The 24,538-nt window shown below is 35.1% G+C and overlaps 3 protein-coding genes across 3 annotated transcripts; 2 read left to right on the top strand and 1 right to left on the bottom strand.

The window, feature by feature from the left end:
- The first annotated feature begins 5,105 nt into the window (after nucleotides 1-5,105).
- On the top strand, nucleotides 5,106-6,990 carry si:ch211-105f12.2 (RIMS-binding protein 2-like). Its single transcript, XM_042486515.1, has 5 exons — nucleotides 5,106-5,402; nucleotides 6,072-6,228; nucleotides 6,547-6,650; nucleotides 6,755-6,826; nucleotides 6,925-6,990. Exons 1-5 carry the CDS (start codon nucleotides 5,181-5,183, stop codon nucleotides 6,988-6,990), a joined length of 621 nt encoding a protein of 206 aa, XP_042342449.1. The 5' UTR covers nucleotides 5,106-5,180.
- Nucleotides 6,991-12,820: 5,830 nt separating this feature from the next.
- On the bottom strand, nucleotides 12,821-16,560 carry ca4b (carbonic anhydrase IV b). The gene is made up of 8 exons (XM_042487373.1): nucleotides 16,500-16,560; nucleotides 16,217-16,261; nucleotides 15,962-16,126; nucleotides 14,742-14,887; nucleotides 14,532-14,624; nucleotides 13,859-13,925; nucleotides 13,417-13,580; nucleotides 12,821-13,006 (listed from the first exon to the last, which is right to left on the bottom strand). The coding sequence occupies exons 1-8, from the start codon at nucleotides 16,558-16,560 to the stop codon at nucleotides 12,821-12,823; spliced, it is 927 nt and encodes a 308-aa protein (XP_042343307.1).
- Nucleotides 16,561-18,637: 2,077 nt separating this feature from the next.
- On the top strand, nucleotides 18,638-22,837 carry LOC121943315 (dehydrogenase/reductase SDR family member 11-like). Its single transcript, XM_042486827.1, has 7 exons — nucleotides 18,638-18,882; nucleotides 20,683-20,892; nucleotides 21,165-21,259; nucleotides 21,930-22,059; nucleotides 22,268-22,360; nucleotides 22,449-22,514; nucleotides 22,645-22,837. The coding sequence occupies exons 1-7, from the start codon at nucleotides 18,751-18,753 to the stop codon at nucleotides 22,684-22,686; spliced, it is 768 nt and encodes a 255-aa protein (XP_042342761.1). The 5' UTR covers nucleotides 18,638-18,750; the 3' UTR covers nucleotides 22,687-22,837.
- Nucleotides 22,838-24,538: the final 1,701 nt, after the last annotated feature.

Here is a 24,538-nt window from a genome sequence, read left to right as displayed (position 1 = left end):
TTTGTTAGCTGTTTGGCCCATGGAAAGGAGATGAGTGAGGTGGCACAAAGTCTAAAGCCCACATACTTTATAAACCATTGTGGACAAAGTATGCAGTTTCTTTACTTAAGTAAAGGTACTGATACCACTGTCAGTGTTGAAAATGTTATTTAAGTAAAAGTAATAAAGTATAATCAGGAACATGTACTGAAAAGTATTAAAAGTAAAAGTACCTAATGTAGAAAAATCTTAGAAACAAACAAACAAAACACCCAATAAACCCAAAATTATTAAATTAAAAAAAACACCAAAACCTTAAAGTTATCAAAAGGAAACTAAAAAAAAACACCCCCAAAATGCTCAAATTTATTGTTTTTTTTTCTTTTGGAAAAAAACAACGCAAAGCTTAAAATTACTGAGAAATTACACGTAATTAATTTTATGTCAATCAACTGATTAATCAATAATCATTTCAGCTGTACTTGTATAAAATTTTAGTTTATCACAAAACACAATATTTTATAAACTCTTGTTATGTTTTGATGCAAAACCATTAATTTATAAAGTAACTAACGCATTCAGATGAAATGTAGTGATGTAAAAAGTACAATATTTGCCTCTGAGTATGTATGTAGAGGAGTAAAAGTATACAGTAGAATGACGAGAAAAAGTGAAGTAAAGTGTTTGTGCTGCATTATGTTTTATTATTATGTTTTTATTTGTACGCTTGTATTTTATTTGTATTCTTTGATCCTTTTCACTATGTAAAGCGTCTTTGGCTTTCCTGAAAAGCGCTCTATAAATAAAATGTATTATTATTATTAATAATAATATTATTATTATTAAGTAAAAAACACAAACCTCAAATTTTTAACTTAAGTACAGTACTTGACTAAATGTACTTAGTTACATTCCACCACTGTCAATAAATTGACTCCTCCCAAATCTGGGTTGAATACAATTTAATCTGGACCCCAAATGAAAAGAACCACAAAACTGAAGCAGCGTCATATAAAGGTACAGCCTAATAACTGGAAAATCAAATGACAGTTTACTGAGTAGTGAAACAGAAAAAAACCTCAATAATACACATTAATCTTGCAACCTCACCTCTTGTGCCTGAGATAAACCCTTTCTTTTAAATTGGCTAAATTTCTTTCAAAAACACTGGAAGACCGCAATGAGCAGCTTAAAAAGAAATGACCCACAATTTAGCAAAACATTTATAAAAAGTCAACTCTAAAGTCTGTGAAGTCCAGACACAAGTCCCGACCGTTTCAATTCAAGTCCTAAACATGGCATTATGTTTCCTTCAGTGTATTTATGTGATGGACTCAGATCTTCAGTCATCTGGACTGTGGTGGCTGCACAGTTAGAGATTTAAGTATGAAAATGAGGACATGCTCTTAAGATTCCCAGTGGAAATTGTGCCTTTGGACTTGCACTACACCGGGCATCACTGACCAAACTTTTACTGTACATGCTCGTAACCCAACCACAGACTTTCACAGACTGTTGAGCTCCTCACAGTCCAAGACGGAGCCTCAGTGACCCTCGGACCAGCGGGGTCAGACGCCTGGTAGTCCTGGACTGGTCATAAAAACAGAGTTAGTCTCGAGCAAACAGGCACTCACATAAAGTTTTATGAGGAGTCCTCAAGAGTCTAAATGTTAAGAAGTTGCTGCATTGTGGACTCACTGCCATGGTGACGGGTAGAGGCACTAATAGTGACATATTTAGGGAACTTCAGAATTCATGATTTTGAGAATGGTTGGATTATCAGGTGGTACATCAGATGAATCGGATATTAATTTGTACTGTTCATTGTATTATTTGCTTTCATTGGCCAAAATTTCTCTTTGCCAAAGCAACTTATTTTTATTATTTTTTAATTTATTTTGTAAAGCTAGTAACTTTTTTCCGTTGTGTTTTTTAAACAAGAGATTTATCATGTCATTTTTCATGTCTAGATTTGTGTTATTTCAGTGCTCAGCACAGAGTTTGTGTTCTGCTATATGGGTATCAATCTGAATTCTACTGTAAAGATATACTGGTCATCAAATTTAGTGACATATTTATTATGTGTAGCAGAGTGTCAAATTAGACCAATGAGGGTTAACTTCGTAGTGAAAAATCTTATTTTGAGTGCCCAGTTTGATAAGACACCGATCTCAGTCCCCCCCCTTTTCCCAAAACCATTTTTAAGGTAGTGCATGCATGGACAGATAATGATGAAATGGGCCCTTTGGTGCAGACATGCAGAGGGCCACACCACCTGTCGTATAGGAGCAAGATACACAGACTTTGTCATTATTTTGTGTCTTTTTGTGGTCTTTTTGTGTCTCTTTGTGGTTGTTTTGATATTTTTGTTGTCATTGTGAGTCTCAGTGTGTCTCTTTGCAGCTGTTCTGCACCTAACTTTTGTTTTTTGTGAGTGATGAGTGTTTACTGTAAACTTGGTGCTACATATATTCTGACTGGTTAACATCTCAGCCTGGACAGACTTTGTCCTGTAACGTCAAACTTTAAATTTTCATTTTTTAAATCACAACATCATCTTTTCTTTTTCTTTTTTTTGGGGGGGGGGGGCAGGACTGCTCAGAAGGCGTGCCTGAACTGTTATCGGATTTCACAGCACTTCCTGCCCTCAAGGCCAAACGCGAAGAGTGAAGAAAAGGGCAAACTCTGCTGGTCAGGTCGGTGTTGTGCAGTTATTTTACAAAAGAGAGCAGACCATGTTTATCAGAGGCAGCAGTTTAATATCACAGCATCTTAAATTTTAGACACTTCAGTGTGTTACATGTTACTTGTAAATCATTTCACCCTGATTTATACGTGGACTGAACTGATTTATATGCTCTTTACCAAAAAACAGGAGCTGCTAAAAGCAGAAGGAGAAACAAATGTCCACAGCTCCCTCTTCTGGCCAAACGACAGTATCTGAGGATGAGGGTGATATTTGGTATTGCGTCATTTCAAGGAAATGTACTTTATAACCTCTCGTTGTGAAAAAGCTTCTGATACTATGGAACTATCTTGTGAAACCTGCAAAAATAAAACTGTTTTTATGTAAGCAGTTTAGGAAATTGGGGCTGAATACACTGAAGAGGTGTAGCTTATCAAGACACTGATAAGACAGCATGATTACTACAGGTGTGCATTTGGGTGTCAGTGAAAGGCCATTTTAAGACGAACAAGTTTATCTTGAAAAAAACATTTGTTATTAATTATTTATCAAAGGATTAGTCAGTGTCTGGCATGACCACCATTTGCCTTGTGCAGTGCAACACATGTCCTTCACATAGAGTTGATCAGGTTATGGGGTGGAGGCCGGCTCCTCTTCAATGGCTGTATGAAGTAACTGGATATTGGCAGGACCTGGAACACGCTGACATCCCAAACATGTTCGGTGGGTGACTTGTGTGGTAAGTATGCACACCATGCAAGAACTGTTGTCAGTTTCCAGGAATTGTGTACAGATGCTTGCAAGATCAGATGTTTTTCTTAAATCTTTGAAAAAAAGGTTTTAAAAAAAGGACAACTAAACAAAACAATACCAATTTAAAGGAATTTTTCATTTCACATTTTGTATCTGTGTAGGTAAATAGATTTTTAAAAACAAGAGACTTATGTGGAGATTTGGGAGAGTGCAAATGAATTTAAAGGAGCAGTGTGTAGATTTAGTGGCAGATTGCAGATTGCAACCAGCTGAAACTTTTGTCATGTGCCAAGCATGAACTCTCAGGTAAGAATCTAGTTCATGTTACAATCAGTGTTTCTTTGACACTATTCAGTTTGTTGCAGACAGGATTCTAGCCCAGTGCCTGTGAATGTGTGCTTACTTCTTTTCTCTAATATGTTAAATAACTAATCTCCGGAGGTGTTTACTGAAATCTAAATCATCAGCAGAGGTCTCTTTTATTTAAACAAGTGAAAACACTGAATAAAACAGCTTCACTTTAAAAGTCACTGTTTGTCTGATGCTGTTTGGCTTGTTGTGGAGGGACTGCTAATTATGGTAGACGATGCAAAAACACAAATGGTGGTTGGTAAGTGGTTATAAACCAAAGAAAACGTATTTATTATTTTATATTCCATTTCTGCCAATATATACACCTAGACCCTACACACTGGACCTTTAACAGTGAATTACTGTAAAGGGACTGAATACTTAGGTTTTTTAGAGCTAATCATAAACTCCTCGTGAGTTAAAAAAACATGTTTGATTAAAATTGCAAAGACTGAATAGTGAATTTATGTAAATCAAAATATTAAATGATTATATACATTTAGAATGAAACATAATAAAACAAAAACATCACCTAGATCTTTTGAGGTAAACAAACAACAAAAAACAAAAACAATAACAACCCAGCATGCACTGCTATCAGATGTGTTTGCTGTCAATTTCCTAAACCTTTCCTTCCTCTCCAGAAAGAGATTATCACCTGCTGACCTGACCAGAAGTCAAGAGAGGAGGTGTTGGCTTTTAGTGATGTGGAAACTGGGTCAAATTGGGGGAGGAAAAAAATACTGCTGCTTCACACTTTACCGTGGTTTGATGTGTTATACTTAATATATGAATATTGTGTTGATATGGCTTTGTATTCTGTGGTTTCACAAAAACAAAAATTAGCTTTTTGATTATCAAGTGGATTTAGAAGTCAGGACTGTAAGACCAGTCTTTGCAAAAACAGGCCTAGTTTAAATCTATTCTCGGTTATGCTTTAACTTGATTGTTTCTTAAGAGAATCAATTTATTTTATTTGTTTAAAGAAAATGTAGGGCTTATAACTCTTTTTTTTACCTTTAAATTCCAAAACTGAGAAGTATGATTAATTTTCAAAGCATGCTTCTTTATTTTTCTCAGAAATGTATTTATTATACACTCTATAGAAGATCTCTCAGCTGCCACATGTGATGCAGAAGCAGCCTATAAGAAGCACATGCTATTATCTGAGCTGATAACATGTTAGTGATGTCTTTTGCAAACTATTACTCCCTTTATGTTCCATAGTGCAGTCTAACAGTGCAACAGGCAGCACTGCACTAATGAATCTATCTGCTTGCTTCAAAGAGGATTACTGGTCCTTCTGCTTGGCTTAGTTACCTCAAATTAGGATAAGGGTAAGGAGAGTTCTGCTGTCTGCAGCAGACCATCTGTCCTCCAAGTGGACGTTGGAGCGCTCACGCTGCTGTAAATGGAGACACGGCTGGAGCTGGATGTTTTGATATTCCCAGATGAAGTGAGGATTGTTACTCCAGAGGAGCTCACAGAATGGGAGCTTGAAACCGCGAGCCAAGTGTCCATACCCACCGTACGACTCTTTGTGGCACTTTACCCATATAACCCTGCTGCAATGTCTCCCAACTATGAGACGGCTGCAGAAGAGTTGCCTTTTGTACCAGGCCAGATCATCAAGGTAAGAAAACATAATATCTTTTAACTTTTTGCATTTTAATTTAACAGCAGAGCAGGTTTATTGGCATACATTTCTTTCATGGTGCCCTTCAAGTGTGATGGCATGTGTAACTCACATGTTGAAGCTGCATTTCCTCACCTCATGAGTTGAAAAGCTTCTTTGAAAGAACAGTAGTAGTGTTTCCTGTTTGTGCTCAATTCAGGCCAGCTGAGTGTGTGCAAAGACATTAGCATTTTTTCTTTATTTCCTGTCACCATTTCCAGTTGATTTATGTGATTTTTCACTGCCTGCTGGTGCAACATGCAGTGATGAAATGCTTTTTCAAAACCATAAAGTAAAGTAATAAACTCAAATTTCTCTGCTTTTGTTTTTGCACATCCTGCATAAAACTGTACAGCTTATTCTGAAACAGCTACACTGTATAGATTTTTAATGTTATAGTAATTTTTTAAGAGTATCTTTGCATTTTTATTGTACAGTTTCTATTCTATATTTCAATTCTTGAGTATAGCAGCACTCTTATTTTTATTCCTCTTAATGTGTGTATTCTCTTAATATGTTTATTATTTGTTTATATGCACCAAAAAGCAATGCAAATTCCTCATAAGTGAAAACCTACTTGGCAATAAATCCTTCTTTTATTCTATATTTTTATTTATTTATTTTTAGGTGTCTGGAGACAAAGACTCTGATGGTTTCTATCACGGTGAGTCTGGTGGTCTCTCCGGTTACGTGCCAAGTAACATGGTGGCTGAAATCCCAGTGGATGATGAGTACCTGAAGCATCTACTCATACAGCAGGGATTTCTCCCTGTGGACCACACAGGTATTTATACCCTCTGTTTCTGCAGGACACTTGGCTGTAAAACAATGCCAGAACAGTAACTTAGGGGTAATATAATGTAATGCAGGGGCGAGAGTCTGAAATGTTGAGTTTATATGACAATAATGTGAATGAAACACTGCAAATGAAATTATTTCTTTCAGTTCTGTTGCTCAAAAATGTTGCTTACCCAAGTATGTTAACTTTTTCAGCAGTTATTTCTTCTTTCTGTGCAAATTGGTTTTATATTTTAGCTTTAAAGTTGCATGATTTCAGTAAGTATTTGTGTATTTGGGCCCACAGGTATGTCTTTAACGCCAGAGCTGAGCAATGTAGCCAGCATCCCTGACGATCTGGTTGTTCGACGAATGGTGGCCTTATTTGACTACGACCCGTGGGAAAGTTCACCCAACATGGACAGTGAAGTAAGCACTGTAGTGACAACATGAACCACACAAACCATTTTCTATTAATCAAGTACAATGGCGTGGTTTGTGGTGATGTTTCAAAACTCTTTTGTCTCTCAAAGGCTGAACTTGGCTTTCGTTCAGGAGACATCATGTACGCATTAGGTGAAATGGATCAGGATGGATTTTACTACGTGAGTGTCACCTCTACAATACCAATACAACGACTGATTAGATTGATTAGTGCTTGCTCTGACTTTTGCACATAAATTTAACTATCATTTCTTTTCAGGCGGATCTGCACGGACGACGAGGTTTGGTTCCATCAAACTACCTAGAGCTGCTGCCCTGGAACTAGAAAAAAAGGCCATGCTAAGATGTTTGCTACAAATGCCAAGTCTCAGACAAAGTGAGAAAAATAGCTAAATGGACATTTCATCAAAAGATGTGTCAAATTATTTTATTATATTATAGTATGACATTGCATCTGCTATAGATTTTGAGTCAACAAGGGCCGATGCAAATAAGCAATTAATTATCCCTAAATGTTAGCAGCACTGATCAGGATGCAAATGAAAAATTGTCTCATCATACAATTTTCAGAAAATGTCTTTATTGAAATATTGCAAAAAAATTGCAAATCATTTGATTAAAAACAGTACAGAAAATACAAATAATATATATTCAAAAAACACATGAAATATTGACTTTAGGCAATTTACATTTGCCTGCCTATTCACATTACAGTTTGAAAAAATTGTAATTATTTCAACCAGGACTGACGGCAATAGATTTATTATTTTAGCCTTAATAATACACCTTTAGTCTCAGTTGTTTTGCAGACCAGAGTGTATTTATATAATACATTCATATTTGCCTTACACCCTGTTTATAAGTTTTCTATAATTGGCTGATGCTGTTTTTTTACTTATAGAGAAAATGGCAAAAAATGCATTTTTGACAAAAATGCATTTTTTCATTTTTTAATTTTTCAGCAATGTTTATGTAAAATATTTAATAACAAACTTTGTACAAAAGAAATTATTCATGTAATTATAAAAAGAACTGTAAAGCAGAAACTGAAAATAAACGTGCTAAATTTGTACAATGTTCACTCGCTTTCTTGCACAGGTCTCAGCTACTTTGTCCTGGTATATGATTTTACCACATCTATCATTTTTTTTATACAGGATTTAGACAGATTTAGATTTAGACAGGTTTTCATACTCACTGTTATCCTGTTGATATGTAATACATTAATGCAAAAAATAAAAGATAAAAACAAGTTTTAAAATCTACAAGTTTACAAGTTTTAAAATCTTTCACACAGAGTTGCTGGTTTCTTCTTGCATGTTTCTCTGCAGCCAACAGTATACTCATCCATAAAGTAGGAAACACTACACTGTGTAGTGAATATTAGTAGTGCTTTCTACTTTATGGGTGACAACACTGTACAACAGAAGCTTCTGGTCGCTCCACCACAAACACTGAAGACATGACGGGTTGAATGAAGGCACATTTCCACACATTAAATCAAACACAAGAACAAGAATCAAGAATTTCTAGCTTCGTTTTATAATGGAGAAACATGAAAACAGTGTGCACTCACAGTATTTGACAGTATACTCAAAATTGTGTTAAAATAATAATGAACAATAATGAAACAAAGTAGTAACTCCTGTGAATACATTTGAATAGGAAAAATGCAACAATTAAAAGCAGCGATCATTAGATTTTTAAACAGTCACCTGCTGTCAGTCAGGGTCTTACCAGCATTTGGATTCCCCAGAAGAAAGAAAACTGAGAAGTGAACGTGATCTTTTTATTAACCCCGTGGCCACGTGGTTCACACAGGAAAAGCCCTAACAGTCGGACACACACACACACACACACACACACACACACACACACACACACTCACACACACAAAAAACATTCAGGGAAGTGTATGCAGATGTGCACATACATATGCATCCACACACATGCACATACACACACACACACACACACGCAGTAGAGAGAACAGTATCTGAAGTACCCTAGTATGTGAACATGTTCCAAAACTGCTAAAAACTGTAAAAAAAAAAATATATATATATATATAAAAATGTTTGCAGTTTTTTTTCAGCATTTCAGTGTTTTTTCAGAGATGTTTGAATTTATTATACTGTACTGTATGTATGGCCCTGTACCTCCCATAGATGGTTTTATGTAAAATTTCTTATGTTTTTTGTATAATAATATTTTACAGCAGCTTTATATTTATATATTATATTTTTGTGTAAAGTGTGTAAATAAATAGTTATTTAGATAAATGTAGTTAGGTGGAAAAAAATGTTTCACAACCTAAAAATAGTCAAAGTAACAGTACTTAAGAATTTAACATACATTTTAGGAAGTGTACTTAGTTACTTTTCACATCTGCACACACGCACGCACATGTGCGCGCGCGCACACACACACACACACACACACACACACATTCACACACACACACACACACACACACACACACACACACACACACACACACACACACACACACACACACTTGTAATTCAAACCTACGCCCATGAAACCCAGACTGCACTACTGCTGCCAAGCTTTAGCTCATCCCTTTTAAGGACATGCAGTTACAAGGTGACACCTGCTTTTAAAATACAAGTCCAACACTTAAGTAGATAGATATTGATCTCATTAATAACTAATGTGGGTCAATTATCTCAGGACAAAAAACTCCTTACTGATGCAGCTTGAGACGTTGACCTGGAACATAATGATAAAAGATTAAAGTAAATGAAAGATTATTAGCAGATTTATTGATTGAGTGAGCTTATTTTAGAGATGTTAAACATTTATGTTAGCAAGGGGAGCTCCTCAGCACTACCCTTAAATATCTTATGTCTATTTTTTACAGGCGTACAAGTCCAAAATCTTTTGTATAGATTACCGGAAGAGATTCATATCTCCTTTGATATTTCTGAGAACTTGTTCACGCCTGCATGTTTCTGACAAGGTGTGGGTGGGGGATGGTGGTGCAAGACTCTTCCCTATCCCAGCAGCAAATGTGCAATATGCTTGCAACAACAGAAACTTCGCAAATAGAATAGAGATGGGCCTGTGTCCTCCGTTGTCACGACAACCCAAACCTCAGAGTCACACCAAGTGAAATAAGAGGAAGTGGGGGATGGGCGGCACACTCAAACTGAGAAAAGATGTCCTTGTGAGAAAAGAAAAAGAAAAAAAAAAGACATGCAGACAGTAATGTGGCAGATGAAAAGAACAAACAGGTTGCAAATAGAAGAACTGACAAAAAGGCTAATTTGCTGCAAAAAATTAGATAATTAAGATATTTTTCAAACATACAGACACATAAATGTTGTATTTTTTGTGACAATGAGTTTATTCATGTCCTGTCCAACAAAACAAGAACTGAACCCCTGCAGGCTGGCATGACTGTGCATCCTGCAGATTATCTCAGTGCTGTTGCGCCACTGTCCTTGCATCAGACAACTATTCCTGTGCAACATGGGATTACATCCAAAGTGATCTCCTCGAGTACTTAAAGTGGTATAGATAGTCAGCGTGCCAAAAACAAGTGCATCATCTAATGACACCAGTACACATTATCCTTCCAGGTTGCTGCTTAGGACTGATTGAATTATGTTTCACCTATGCTCACTGATGTCAGACAGGGAGAAAATCCTCCTCTGCTGTGTGAATGCAACTTAATTTTGAAATAGTTTCTGCTGTTTAAGCCATTTTCTGATATTTGCAATTTTAAAAAATGTCATCAAGAGTATTAACCCTTTGAGACCTGAGAAAAATGACCTGATTTCTTTTTAAACATAAAAAGAAGGCAATGAGAAACGTAAGAAGACATGACCCAAAAATGTATAATAAATTAGTAATAATACAAGAAAATTACCTGAAACTCCACACAAACAAGGGGAGTTAAAAACAAACAAACAAGGAAATGACTTGACAAGAAGAGCTTGAAAATAAAAATGAATTGTTATTTGTAAATGTAAATATTATTTTATATATATATATATATATATATATATATATATACATACATATAAGTATTTTAGTATTTTAAACAAATACTTCTGAAAAGTCTTGAATGTATAAAAAAGGGATTTCAAACCAGGGTCAAACAGTTATAATCATAATCACTAACACGCATACACACACACCACAAAAAAGCCACCATTCCTGTTTCTATCCAGTCAAATGTTATACCTGTCTCATTAAATTATGACTGTGGGTTTGTTCCCCAGGACTCCTAAACATAGAAATAAAATGTCTGAGGATATTCATGCACTTTTTATTAATGTGTGTGCAACATGCAAGTGCTACTCAGAGTTAAATGAAAGCAGAGGCCAAAAAGCCATTCAAGCGGTTACAGAAAATGACTGACTGACTGACTTGTTCAGTGCTGCCATGCAGTGGATGTCAGTGGAGGTGACGCTCTGACTTATATATAAAGTAATATACTATAAAGTATGTTACAGTAATCCACAAGCAGTGGTGGAAGTGCCTGAAAGCCATAATTAAAAAAAAGTACAGATTATCAGGAAACACCTTAAGTAGAATTAAAGGTAATTAGACTATAACTTCAAGTCTTAAAGTATCTGATATTAACTGTACTTTATCAAATGTAATTGACTATTAAAAGTAAAAGTACAAGTAAATGCTGTTAATAAAAAAAGAAAACTGTCAGAATTTTGACAACTATGACCTTGTGGGCCCTCCTCATAACATACAGCACCTAAGAAATGGAGCCTGCAATAGTCTTGAAGAATTTTTTTTTTTTTTTACAAATTAAAGAATATAAAATACAAAATCTTTTTTCCCCCCTTCTCTCTCATTCCTTCAACTGCCCAGCTATACCTTCCTCCCATCTTCCCTTTTGCCTTCCTCCCCTTTCTTGTAGTAAGTAACTAAAATGCTTGGAGAAATGTAGTAAAAGTATACACACTATTAAGGCAATGTAATGAAATAAAAGTGAAAATTGACAGAAATATAAAAAATCAAGTAAAGTACAGATACTCACAAAAAAGTACTGTAACAAAGTATTATACACAACATCTCTCTTGCTGAAGACAATGATATGCCTTCCCAAAAAAACTCTTCCCAAATATTTTTGGCGAAGCAGCAATCAGACTTTATTTATTTATTGCATAATGTTTCACAAACAACTGTGAACACTATGTGCCAAAGTCTGAACTGCTGAACTGCAAGAAAGGACAGTTCAGAGCTCAAAGTTCAAATAACTGCAGGACAGGAAGGAAATAATATCATAGAAGTATCAAAGTCATATTTATTGTGATAACATATCACCAGAGGCAGTGTAGCAATATTCAGTATTAGTCCACTAGTCTATAAAAAGTTCAGTATGCGGCAACTGTGCAATCAAAAGTAAAAACTAAATTATGTGAATATTGTCAGTGAAGTTCAATGCAGTTTGTTACAGAAATCAAAAAAGACAAATTATTAAGGGTCAAGAAGTTAACTCTACAATTTAAAGGAATACTCCACTCACAATTTGATCATTTGTTATTTATGCCATGTGACCTAGATTTTTTTAAAAAAGAACTTTGTTTTTCTGCCATGCCTTTTCCGAAAACAGCAGAGATATTTATTTATTTGATAAGTATTTAAAAGTGAAGTGCAAGTGAAACTTATCTATGCTCTCTCTTCAAAGAGAGAGAGCATTGCATAATACTAACATTTTTCAGTGAAAAATCCATATTTTGGGGAAGTACGTACCATACAACTGGATAAATGAGAGTTGGATTACAAAACACAAGTTGTGAGAGTTTGTAAACTGAGGTTTGAAGTAGTTTAGCCACTTTTAAACATGGTCCCTAATCAATTCAATATGTAAAGTTTTTTTCATGAATTCGGGGTAACACAACATGGCTAGTTCATTTATAATTGGTGATTTTGTGGGTGAAGTATTCCTTTAAATATACAATTATTTGATATACAGCATAGAACAAAGAGAGACAATGCCTATGACACAAGTTTTGAGGAAGGTTGGCTACAACAATAGAATCGCACATTGTACATACAACAGATTCATATATTACATTTAAATATATAAAGTACATTATATTTCATGTATTTGACAATCATCAGCAGGCATATACAGCAGTATTTACTAATTAAGGATGTGTAAATTAAACAGAGAGAGAAAAGGAAAGTGTACTGGATACCAGCACTGACACAATGACTGACACAGAATTAACCAGAGCAACATGGCCTCTGGAGTAATACACCTGCCGTCCATTCAAGGGCTGCGCTGGTCTGTAAGTGTTTACCATTTGCTTTCCATCAGAAAACTGGAGCTGGCAGAACACAGCGAGCTGTAACAAAAGATAAATCATATTTTTATAGTAGAAATGGACTAAATGACTTCATGTAACATGAACAATGTCGCTTGAAGCTGCGGAGGATTAACTAAATCCATTTTTAAGTTGCAACAGCTTCACAAAATTTAATAAATATAACTAAATTTTAAGTAAACTTAACAAGTGGATATAAAGTTAACATAAATTAAGACCAAAAGTTATTTTACATTTCCATACAGGAACCAGAATACTGTAAACTGACTATTTATTTACTGTTTGAAACATGGTAACTTTATGTGGTTGTTTAAGCAATAAAGTATACTTTCCCTTACATTACCTCAGTGTTATACTTTTACATCCAGTATTTCAAAGAATGTAATCAGTTACCTTTCTTACTCTAGGTATATTACTGTGAACATAATTACCTGTTTCCGGCTAAGAAGAATGGTGTTTTCAAACAGGCTCCAGACGACAGCTTCAGCACAGTTAGGTGTAGTGAGGGACCCTTCATAGCGAAAGTACTTGGTCAGATTCTTCTGAGGAGGAATCAACATTTCCAGGGACACACCCTTCAGTGCCGTGCTGTCTGCTGGTTTCATAAAATATTAACACAACAATAAAGTTAGCTTTAAATTTAATATTAGAACACAATTAGGTTGAAGGTAAGAATTATATTGTTATAAGAGATTTATTGTGGAGGTGGTATAAGAGGTGTTTTATGATGTTGTGTTATCTAATGACAATTGCACTTTAGCCTGATGCTGCAACAATCAGCAGCACATTTAGGCGCCTAGGCACAATGCTGCTGGAAGATAATGAAGCACAGTTATCTTATTTTTCCAAGTAAAGAGATAGCCTTTGACTTACAGGGTCGCCTGATGTATTTCAGAGCATTAAGAACTGGATCAAATTTCTTATTGGCAGACTTGGACTCCTGAAATGACAGAATAAAGTAAAAAGCTGAAATCACATTTTTGTAAAAGTGGGGACAACATCGATGATTTGGTTAAAAAAGATGCCAATGCTTTATTGCCCACAGTTCTGTTTTTTTCACTATCACAACATTAAAACGGCCCCTTGTTGAGTTACTTATCAAGTCATGATGCTTTGTTATCTCCACCAGGCGCAAGTCTACTCAGGCAGGTTGTGTGCGTGCCTGAGTGAGTGCGTGTAGCCTGTCAATCGCCTCCATTCATCAAAGTTGCATCTTAGAAGTCAGGAGCTCTTTTAATTGTAATTTGCCATTCTGTGAATATTGTGTTGATTTGATACAATGTTTCCAATGTGGCATATCAATAATATTGATGAAATCCTTCATAAGTGTAAAGATCTACTCCTACTCCTCCTACAGGTTTAAAAAATGCATATGTCTGATTCCAGTTGATCAAGTCCCTGACTGATCTTTAAACCTTGTCTACATTTTAATAAGAGGAATGCTCATCTAGAGCAAGAAGTTTTGCGCTTAGTTTCATCGAATTACATCAAACCTCAATTTTAAGCAGATCTACACTTTTTTTTTGTTGTAATTGAATTAAATTACCTCAAAGAAAAATGCAAGAACGGCCACACCGGTGGGATCTTTTACAGCCTGGGAAAAAGATTCGTATTCTTCTTTCATGTGGACAATATGCATCTGTAAATGGCATACACAAGTCAATATTTCATTTATTTTTTATTCCAGTACAGTACATGTAAGGTTCTATCACATGAAGTTCTTATTATAACACACTTTAATCCCCATATGTCTTACCTCCATTGGAAATCGTTCTCCATCAATTGTGTGCTCTGACCCTGGTCCTCCATCTTTACCCCAGTGCAGGTGAAGCTGAACCGCCTTGTATGGTCCAGCCAAGTTTCCTCCTTGGATCTTCATACTGGAGCGCAAATCTAACTGAACTGAAAAAAAAAAACCATTCAAGTAATCATTTCAACATTCAGGCAACTGATTTTGTTTAAAGTTATAATGTGACAGTGTTTTGCAGCTTCTTCAGGCTCAAATATCTATTATTGCGCACTTAATACTTTGTCTGTCTTTCCCATTCTTGTGAACGCAATATCTTAAAAATGTTTTGGACAAATCTCTTGAAATTTGGCACAAACTTTCATTTGGACTTAATAATGAACTGATAACATTTTCTTGGTAAAAAATCAAAGGTCAAGGTCACTGTGACCTTGTGTCTGTCCCATTCTCGTAAACCCAATATCTCGAGAACGCCTCAAGGGAACTTATTCAAATTTGATAACATCATCCACCTGGACTCACAGGATGAACTGATTACATTTTTGGTGGACAAAGGTCAAGGTCAGTGATATTTCATCTATTCCAACCTTGTGAGTGTGAAAATTTAAGAAAGCCTTGAGGGACTTTCTTCACATTTGGCACAAACATCTACGTGGACTCAGATATGAACTGGCTAAATTTTTGGTGTTCAAAGGTCAAGGTCACAGTGACTTCACAAAAGACGTTTTTGCCATATCTCAAGAATACATGCTAATTATGATGAAATTTCTCACAAATGTCTAATCAAATAAAATGATGAAGTAATAACATTTTATTTCCAAAACGTCAAAGGTCAACTTCACTAAAACATCATAATGTTTTGCAAAATATTATTTCTGAATTTTTCATCTGTATTTGAAGCACCGTCCTCTGTCCTTGCTACATATGAGTCTGGACAGACATGGATGGAAGCTCTAACAGCAACTTGACTGTTCATAGAGGCACACAACCATAAGGCGGTTATTCTAGTTTAATTATACAAGAAGACAGGGCTGCAGGACTATTTTTTCCTTTTGTTATCCTTTTTGCCACCTCTTGCATTATATATAATCAATAAGTCAGTAGTTTACGATCGTGGTAATTGCCTTATGACTATTTTACAGCCCGTTAACTTTAGACAAGCTCATTGACTTATCTTTTTTACCATATCTTCTCTTTCAGATAAAACTGAAATTATCAGAAAGACGTACCAGTGTGGCCGGTGTTTCTGAGGCGACCGTGAAAAGCCTCCTGATAGCCAATGAAGTGAAAAGGAGTAAGACGCTCATCTGGTAGCAATCTCCTTGTAACAATGTTAACTGGAGACTGACGTCTGCCACCGCAGTGCTGTGAAACTGCTCCCCATACCTCTGGAACTGTGAAGGCAGAAAAAAAGTAACTCTACTACTATATATTTTCTTCGTTTATTTTAAGTGTTGATGTCAGCAGCTTTTCTTGAGGTTTACCTGTGCAGGTATGATTGCATGTAACTTGGGAATGGTAGCACCAATCTATCTGCAAAAGAGGTCAATAATGTCAAGAAACTGCAAAATAACTTCTGTTGTGAGAAATCTGAAATTTCATCTTTGTCATGAACAAGCCCAAACACTTTTGTCATTAGCTAAATAATATCTGATATCATGCAACTTATTTAAAAACCAAACACCACAAATAAAAAAGACCTCTGCAGACTGAATATATTTTTAAAATCGAATCAATTCATTTGTTATTTTTCCTTAGATAACCTACCTGCCCCTGAGACAATCTTCATGAAAGATGCAAACAAAATGAAAACAGGTGCGAGCAGCATTGTGACTTTCCTGTATCTGTCCGCTTCTAACTGAACTGAAATGAAGGTTTTGGATGAGGATGCCAGAAACAGAGTTCAACCAGCCTGTTATAACACAGGTAGACTAACCTTTCAATCCCGCCCACACTGCATGCTTTAGTTTTATGACTACTGATTTCTTTGACCACTGACACACAGCAAACACTGATATCTGAAGATAATGAATGAAGCCATATTTACAGGGTTTGTTCTGAAATCTCACAGTTTGAATGATGGACAGAAAAATCTCCACCAGATCAGATATGATTAATGTATTAAGGTGCAACATGAACTTTCTATTCTTAATGACCTGTGGGAGGTAGTGTTATCACTTTGATGACAGATTGTGATTCATAAAAAATTTTTATGTTACTGCTGCTGCTTTTACATGTAACACTGTTAAGCCACATGCACGCTTTCTGGTAGGCCTATAGCTACTTTTACATTTTTAATATTTGTTTTTATTAGAACTAGTCTTTTGAACTTTCAGTGTGTTTGGTAATATCTAACTAGGATACACAACTTAGAAAAAAGACAATGCATGTTATGAGATATACAGATGTATTTTTAACATCTAGTTTGAAACTCTTAAAGAAGGACTATCATTTATGGAAATTTAAAATCATGTTGTGTTGGTAATCAAGAGCAGCTGGAAAACCCAAAAACCAGTGGACTAGAAGACTAAAATAAATAAAGAAAGAATAAAATTTTTTAAATGAATGTATGAATTTGCATTTATATGCATCTATCACAAGTTGTGGACATTGGAATGTTTAGCTTGTTGTTCTGTAAAGAAAAAAATCTTTGTGCATAATTTTTAGTGGTTTCGAATTCAATCATTTCTGTTTTAGGAAATGAATAGATGTGGATGGGTGCATGTGCAACAACTGTACAAGACGGAGAGAGAAAGGAGTGGCATAAATGTACAAACACAAAACAGATGTACAAGTTCAAACTAAAAAAATATCTGTTTGCATTATGAAAAATAAGTGCACTATGAATGATAAAATAAGCAATGATTGGGAGGGAAAGAGTCTATTCATCTCAAGGGATTTTTGTATGTACCACATAGTGAAAAAAAATACATTGCAAACTGTGTGTATACAGAGAATTAATACTTGCTAAAATGAAATACACACTCACACACACTAACACACACACACACACACACACACACACACACACACACACACACACACACACATACACACACATAGAATAAAGTACAAAAAAGTATATTGTGGTCATGTGGAATAAAAAGAAGAGCAAACTATTAAAGATAGCAAATGCATTAATTAATGTACAGGGAGGGCACAATGCAACAACAAAAAAAAACCAAAAAAAAAAAATGCAGGACATGTGACAAATACTCAAATTACAAACATGGAAATATAAAATATCAGTGGCATAAAATGAACTGTTTTGCAAAGGGGCTTGTTTAGGAGACACATGAATAACAGCAGTTTGCCCTCAAGGCAATAGTTAGTGATTATGCAGCTGAAACAGAAAGGAAATCGGAGAAAACTAAGATAATAATATGCTGCAAAGAGATTCTTGGATGTTGTGGGAGGTTCTAGAAAGATGCAAGGCAGCTTTTGAGGGTAAATAAGAGGAATAGGACATCTATAATAGAATGGAAAAAGCTTCATATTAACATTAGTAGGTATCATTTGTCTATTTGTTTTAATAGATAAATAAATACATCAATAAGTAAATATAGAGCAGGAAATAAATTAACATGACCATTAGATAAATAAATAAAAAATATGTCCGTATTTTTTTGTGCGTGTACATTTATTTTTTTGCCCCGTTTATTTATTCATTTGTTTGTTTGTTTTTTTATTTAGTCATTTATTAATCTATTTATTTATTTAAGTAAATAATTTTGCTCCCCTTTTATTTATTTATTCTTTTACAGCTCTTATTTATTTATTTATTTTTATATTGACAAAAATTGCATTATATAGTTTACATAGTGAGTGGAGTGGAGTTCGCCCATTTCAGCAGTGGTCTTGAATGCAGCACCGTGACGTAATGACCGTAGGCGGAGCTGAACCAGTTATTGTGCTGCGTTCAGGAGCTCCTCATTTCAGGAGCTCTCTACCTCTGCTGTCTCTGTCTCTGTCACTGTAAGCAGGTTACCGCCGGTAACTTACCGGTGGACAAGTCGTGATGGACCGCTGGAGGGGCAGAGTGGCTCTAGTGACCGGAGCTTCGGTCGGGATCGGGGCAACCATAGCGAAGGAGCTGGTCCGGTACGGTATGAAGGTGGTGGGCTGCGCGAGGGACGTCGAAAAAATACAGGTGTGCTTCAAAACTTAGTTATGAATTTTTTGAGCTTTGACAAAGATTATCAGAGTAACAGTCCACCTGAGACAAAAATACAAACCAATGTGACTTTATCAGAGGCTCTGGCTTTAGTTTGTTAAGCTAAACTTAAACGCTAAGTAAGATAGCATCGAACTAACGTTGGCAGTACCTTGTCTAGCTAAACTTCATTATGGAAGTAATAACTGTTTGGCGTAGATGAATTAAAATGCTCTTAATGATATAAATGTCTTTGCTACAGTAACCTATTAGCAAATAAAGACGTAATCAAGCTTTGTTTTTAGTTAGTTAAAAAAAAACAACTGAAAAATAATTTGACGTTATCCCGTAAACAGAAGCTTATGGGGACCCAAAGTTCGTGTTTATTATTATTATTATTATTATTATTATTATTATTATTATTATTAAACATTGTTTGCAACTTAATGTTTGCACAACTTATTTTACATTATTCAGATGCGTCCTTAATGATTTTTAACCGGAAGTCCAAAAGTTACTGGGTTATAGAAATAATTTTCAGATGGGTCAGTTTTGTGCAAGCTAGAGAGGGTGAGTGGGTAAATAATGTTTTTAAAACTCGTGATCACATCACGAGATACCATACCAGCTGCCCTTTTTTTCTTTACTTGTACAAATCAACCTCCTATAAAAAACTAGTTAAACTGTCTTCTGTCTCAGACGTTGCTGCTAACTTGTCATAATGACTTTGAGATATTTTTATTTTATTTTTTTAAAAAAAAAAACCTTCCTGCGGATGGTATAGGTTAATACATTATCCATTAAAAGACCTTTTTCACTGCAGACATTTTGCAATGTCATAGCAGGAAAAAGACAGGCCTATTTATGATGGCTGCATTCCATTTAGGGGAAGTTGTGCTTGCTGGCTCACTGGAATAATATACTGGGACACTGAGCCAGTGTTAATATTATGCACTTTTCCTGCTATGACAAGTCAAATGTCTGCTGTGAAAGAGGTCCATCAAGATAAACAAGTTAAAACAAGACTCCCTCCAGTGTACAACTTACATTATAAATATTTTCTGAAATAAAATAGTAACTTTTATGAAAGGCCCAGTGTGTAACATTTAGGGGAAAATATTAGCAGAAATTATATATGATATAGCGTAATAGGTATGTTTTCCTTAGCATATAATCACCTGAAATTAACAATTGTATTGTTTTCATTACCTTAGAATGAGCCGCTTTTTATTTTATTAATAAAATACAATTGCTTTATTTAGCGTTTTTCTGGGTTAACATCACCAGCTTTGGGTGGGTTTTTTTTGGCGAGGAAGAGACCTCTGCGGGTAAATTCAGCTCACTGCTAGATGCCACTAAATCTTCCAAAATCTTACACACTGGAGCTTTGAAAGAAAAGAGCCAGATGAGCTATTCCACAAAGAAATTGCCATAAAATGAATGAGTGTGACTTTGGCTTAGTCTCTGTTCTTTAAGATAAATTATTCACCAGATGAGATGCGTCAAAACTCAGACACTTAAACACCTCAGCAATTTCCTGGGAGATAACCTGTTAAAAAATGGCCCAGAGTTAACTCAAGTTTGAAGTCAGAAAAAGTTAGCTGTGTTAAAATATTTGCTTTTAAATTTATTGAAAAAAAAGAAGAAATAATCCTTTCATCTCTAAAATTGAGGACTCTAAATAAAATAAAATAAAATAAAAATGTAACCTCTGATGAGTGGTGGGGTGGATTGTGTGAACAACTTAGTTGACTATATAACCAATTGTCTGACATCTTCATACGTTCCTGATTTCAGAAATTGGCAGCTGAGTGTAAAAGTGCAGGCCACAGTGGTGTTTTGGTGCCTTTTAAGTGTGATTTGAACAACGACGAAGAGATTCTGTCAATGTTCGCCGCCATCAAAGCGCAGCACAAAGGGGTGGATGTGTGCATCAACAACGCTGGCTTGGCTCATCCAGAGTCATTGTTAAATGGCAAAACCAGTGGCTGGAAGAACATGCTGGATGTAAGTATGCAAATGTATATATATAAGAAGATAACTATATATATATACACACAACAAGAAGTAATTAAATAAAATGTCTCCTACATCTTCGGGCTGACTTGTTTATAGTTTTAAGTGGCTAAGAAGCAGTTTCCTTGTCCATGTGAATTAAAGATTAAGTTACCTTTCTGTGCAGAAACAAAATTTCTGTTGCTAATTGTTTTGCACTGTCAGACTTGAGACCATCACCTGGAAGGCATTGATGTGTTTACTTTTCTTGTTGGTGTCTTCAGGTGAACGTTCTTGCATTGTGCATCTGCACCCGTGAAGCCTATCAGTCGATGAAAGAGAGAAATATCGACGATGGGCACATCATAAACATAAACAGGTACATTTGTATTCACTGATGATGTTCAATGATGGTCAGAATTTTTAAGTACGGTTCTGTTGGTTTGACTGATGGAAATTTTTAAATGTCATTCAAATTTTATTTATAGCACACTACTTAGAGCTGAGGATTGAATTATGACATAGTTTATCATTTATTTTTTTTGATTTTTTTCAGTTTCAGTTCTCTATAATTGTAACTGGCAACTGTAAATGAGCCTGTACTTGTATAGCGCCTTTCTAGTCCTCTAACCACTAAAAGCGCTTTAACACTACAGGTCACATTCACCCTTTCAGACACTTTAATACACTGGCGGCCGAGGCTACCATACAAGGTGCCACCTGCTACTTAGCCTCAACATTCATATGCACTGACTCACCAATGGCAAAGCCTTCGCAGCATTTTGGGGTTACCTTGACATGCAGACCGGAAGAGCTGGGAATTGAACCCGCTCTATTTCCTCAGCCACAGTCGCCCCGTGATTAGTAAAATAACAGATCACCCATTTATGGACCAACTGCAATTTTCATTGTTGATTAATCTGCCAATATTTCCTTGATTGATTATTGAAAACAGTCACAATAGTCACAATATCTTGAAGCGAAGGTGGTGTCTTTAAATTGGTGCTGACCTGATCATTTCTTCCTACAACTCATACATTTTGTTGCAGCATGAGTGGACATCGTGTGGTTCCCAGTGCTGATGTTCATTTCTACAGCTCCACCAAGTTCGCTGTGACGGCGCTGACGGAGGGTCTGAGACAGGAGCTGCGTGAGGCAAACACCCACATCAGGGCCACAGTAAGAGATACTAAAAAATGATTTTTTTTTTTTCTTTTTACATTTAGCCTGTAACTCTGCATTAATCAAAAAAAATAACATCTAAAAACCAAATAAAATCTAAAATCTATAACAGCACCATTAACACCATGATTATAAGCTCACAGTATTTAATAGACAGTATTTTATGAAGTTTACTAATTTCTGATATGATCCAATCTTTTTGCAGTGCATTTCTCCTGGTGTGGTGGAGACAGAATTTGCTCCGCGGCTGTACAGAGACAATGCAGACAAAGCTGCTGCTACATACACTAAATTTAAGGTAAAAAACATTATTACCCACTGTAGTAGTATTATAGAGAATTATTGATGTAATTACAAGAATAAATAACCTTTCACTTGTCTTATAGCCTTTGGATGCAATCGATGTTGCAAATTCTGTTACATACGTCCTGAGTGCCCCTCCTCATGTGCAGGTATGTTATGTCTTGTGCATGTATTGGTGCTTTCTATTGTGACCTATCACCTGTTTCAACATTTGAACTTTCATTGCTGATATGACCTTAGCTGACCTTTGAGATAACCTTTATACGTCTTTTCTTTCAGATTGGTGACATTCAGATGCGACCTGTGGAGCAGGTGTCATAAGTCTGCACCATGTGACCGCTAATTTAGTGCACTGACATTCCAAATCTGATTATCACAATGACTTAATTTGATCATGAAATGAATTTGCTTTTTAAAATAAGTACTTAAGATTGCACATGTATAGATTAAAGTGTCTGATCTAAACATGAAATGTTTTGCCCTTTAACTTTATTAATATACAGAAAATTGTATGTGTAGTTCTGCAGTAAACAAGTAGATCACAAGGATGCACAAAAAACAACAAACAAGTGTCAAATTATCAAAATGTTTTTTTCATAGCTGAAAAGCGTACATGCAATAGAAACCTTAAAAATGCAAGATTTTATATATATAAAATGATATATTTTTTATATCTTTCAAACTGCTATGTGTGAATTGTTCAGGGTATAAATCTGTGAAATATCCAGTGAAACGTAAGTAGAGTATCTAACAAAAATTAATAAATTGTCCAAAAATATTTGCAAAATATCTAAAAATTATTAGTAATTGTGACATTTCTGGAGGAAATTAGTAAAATATTTTTTTTAAATTAAATTAAATTTTTAAATTGTGAATCATTAAAAAATGTTGTGAAATGTCCTTTTAAGAGTTGAGTTCAATATACAGCTCTGATGCTGTCATGCTCATCAAATCCATTTCTTTATTAATTAACATCATCAGACATTTAGTACATTCATATATGACTTCTTGCACACAGGTATGGTCTTTGGTTATTAGATTATTTCTTCTGTAGATAAGGAACTTCCCTTCAGCAGAAGGGCTAGGGTTGGGAGTTACTATGAATATACTGCACTGATTATTTCTGCAGGAGTATTGAATGAAAAACAAGACCTAATCCATCTCCATGTAGATAAGCTGCTGTAAACAGGAGGTGTGTAAAGGGCAGCGCTCTCACTTTCAGGAGGCATTTCATCATTCAGTTCAACCCATTTTGACTGACAATGTTTTTAACAGCATGTTTACAATTGTCACAAAAAAGAAACTTTACATAATCAAATTATAAGCTGCACAAACAAAAAAAATCTGAACTAATTCTTTCAAATACCGAGCCACTGTACTTAAATACATATTTAAGATATTTTTACTTTACTTGACTATATAGATTTTATAATTGTGTATACTTCTACTCCACTTTCGACAGAAATATTCTACTTTTTTTACTCCTCTGTCTATTTGGCAGCTTTGGTTAATAAATTCAACATTAGATGAATTTACTAATTATGATACTTGGTCAAAGAAAACGATTTAACACTATAAAAGGTTGTTCAAATTAGCTCAATTCAAATGCTTCTTACATGTTAATGCATCACTAATAACACTCCATGACATGAATTACAAACACTTTAAGGGATGTTATTTAGCAGAAGTAATTTTACTTTTGATACTTTAAGTGTATTTTGCAGCCAACTACTTGAGTAAAAGCTTGAATGCTTTGAATAAAATTTACTTGTAGTGGAGTTTTTGTATTTTTATACAGTGGTTCTGCGACTTTTACTTTAAGGGCAGCAGAAGAGGTTGATATATTTAAAAGCAAACTCAACACCCACCTTTTTAGTTTGGCTTTTAATTGAACAGTATTTTTCCATTGACCATTTATTCATATATTTTAGTCTCTTTTACAGTTTTCCCACTCTCAACATCATTTTATTTTTTTTTTACATAATTATTATTTTACTTTGTGCTGTTATCCTTTCATTTACTTCATCATGTTTTTTATCTATCTATTTATTTATTTTATCAATGCTATTATCATTTTATTTATTCATCTATTTATTCACTTATTTATTTGTCTTTATCTCTTTATTTATGAATATTCATTAAGTTCATGTACATTGATGTAATCCTCCAAGTT

This window comes from Plectropomus leopardus, chromosome 5 (genome assembly GCF_008729295.1).
Source record: "Plectropomus leopardus isolate mb chromosome 5, YSFRI_Pleo_2.0, whole genome shotgun sequence".
NCBI classification, from domain to species: Eukaryota; Metazoa; Chordata; class Actinopteri; order Perciformes; family Serranidae; genus Plectropomus; species Plectropomus leopardus.
The sequence above is the reverse complement of the archived record's forward strand: the minus strand, read 5'-3'. Positions and strand labels throughout refer to the sequence as shown.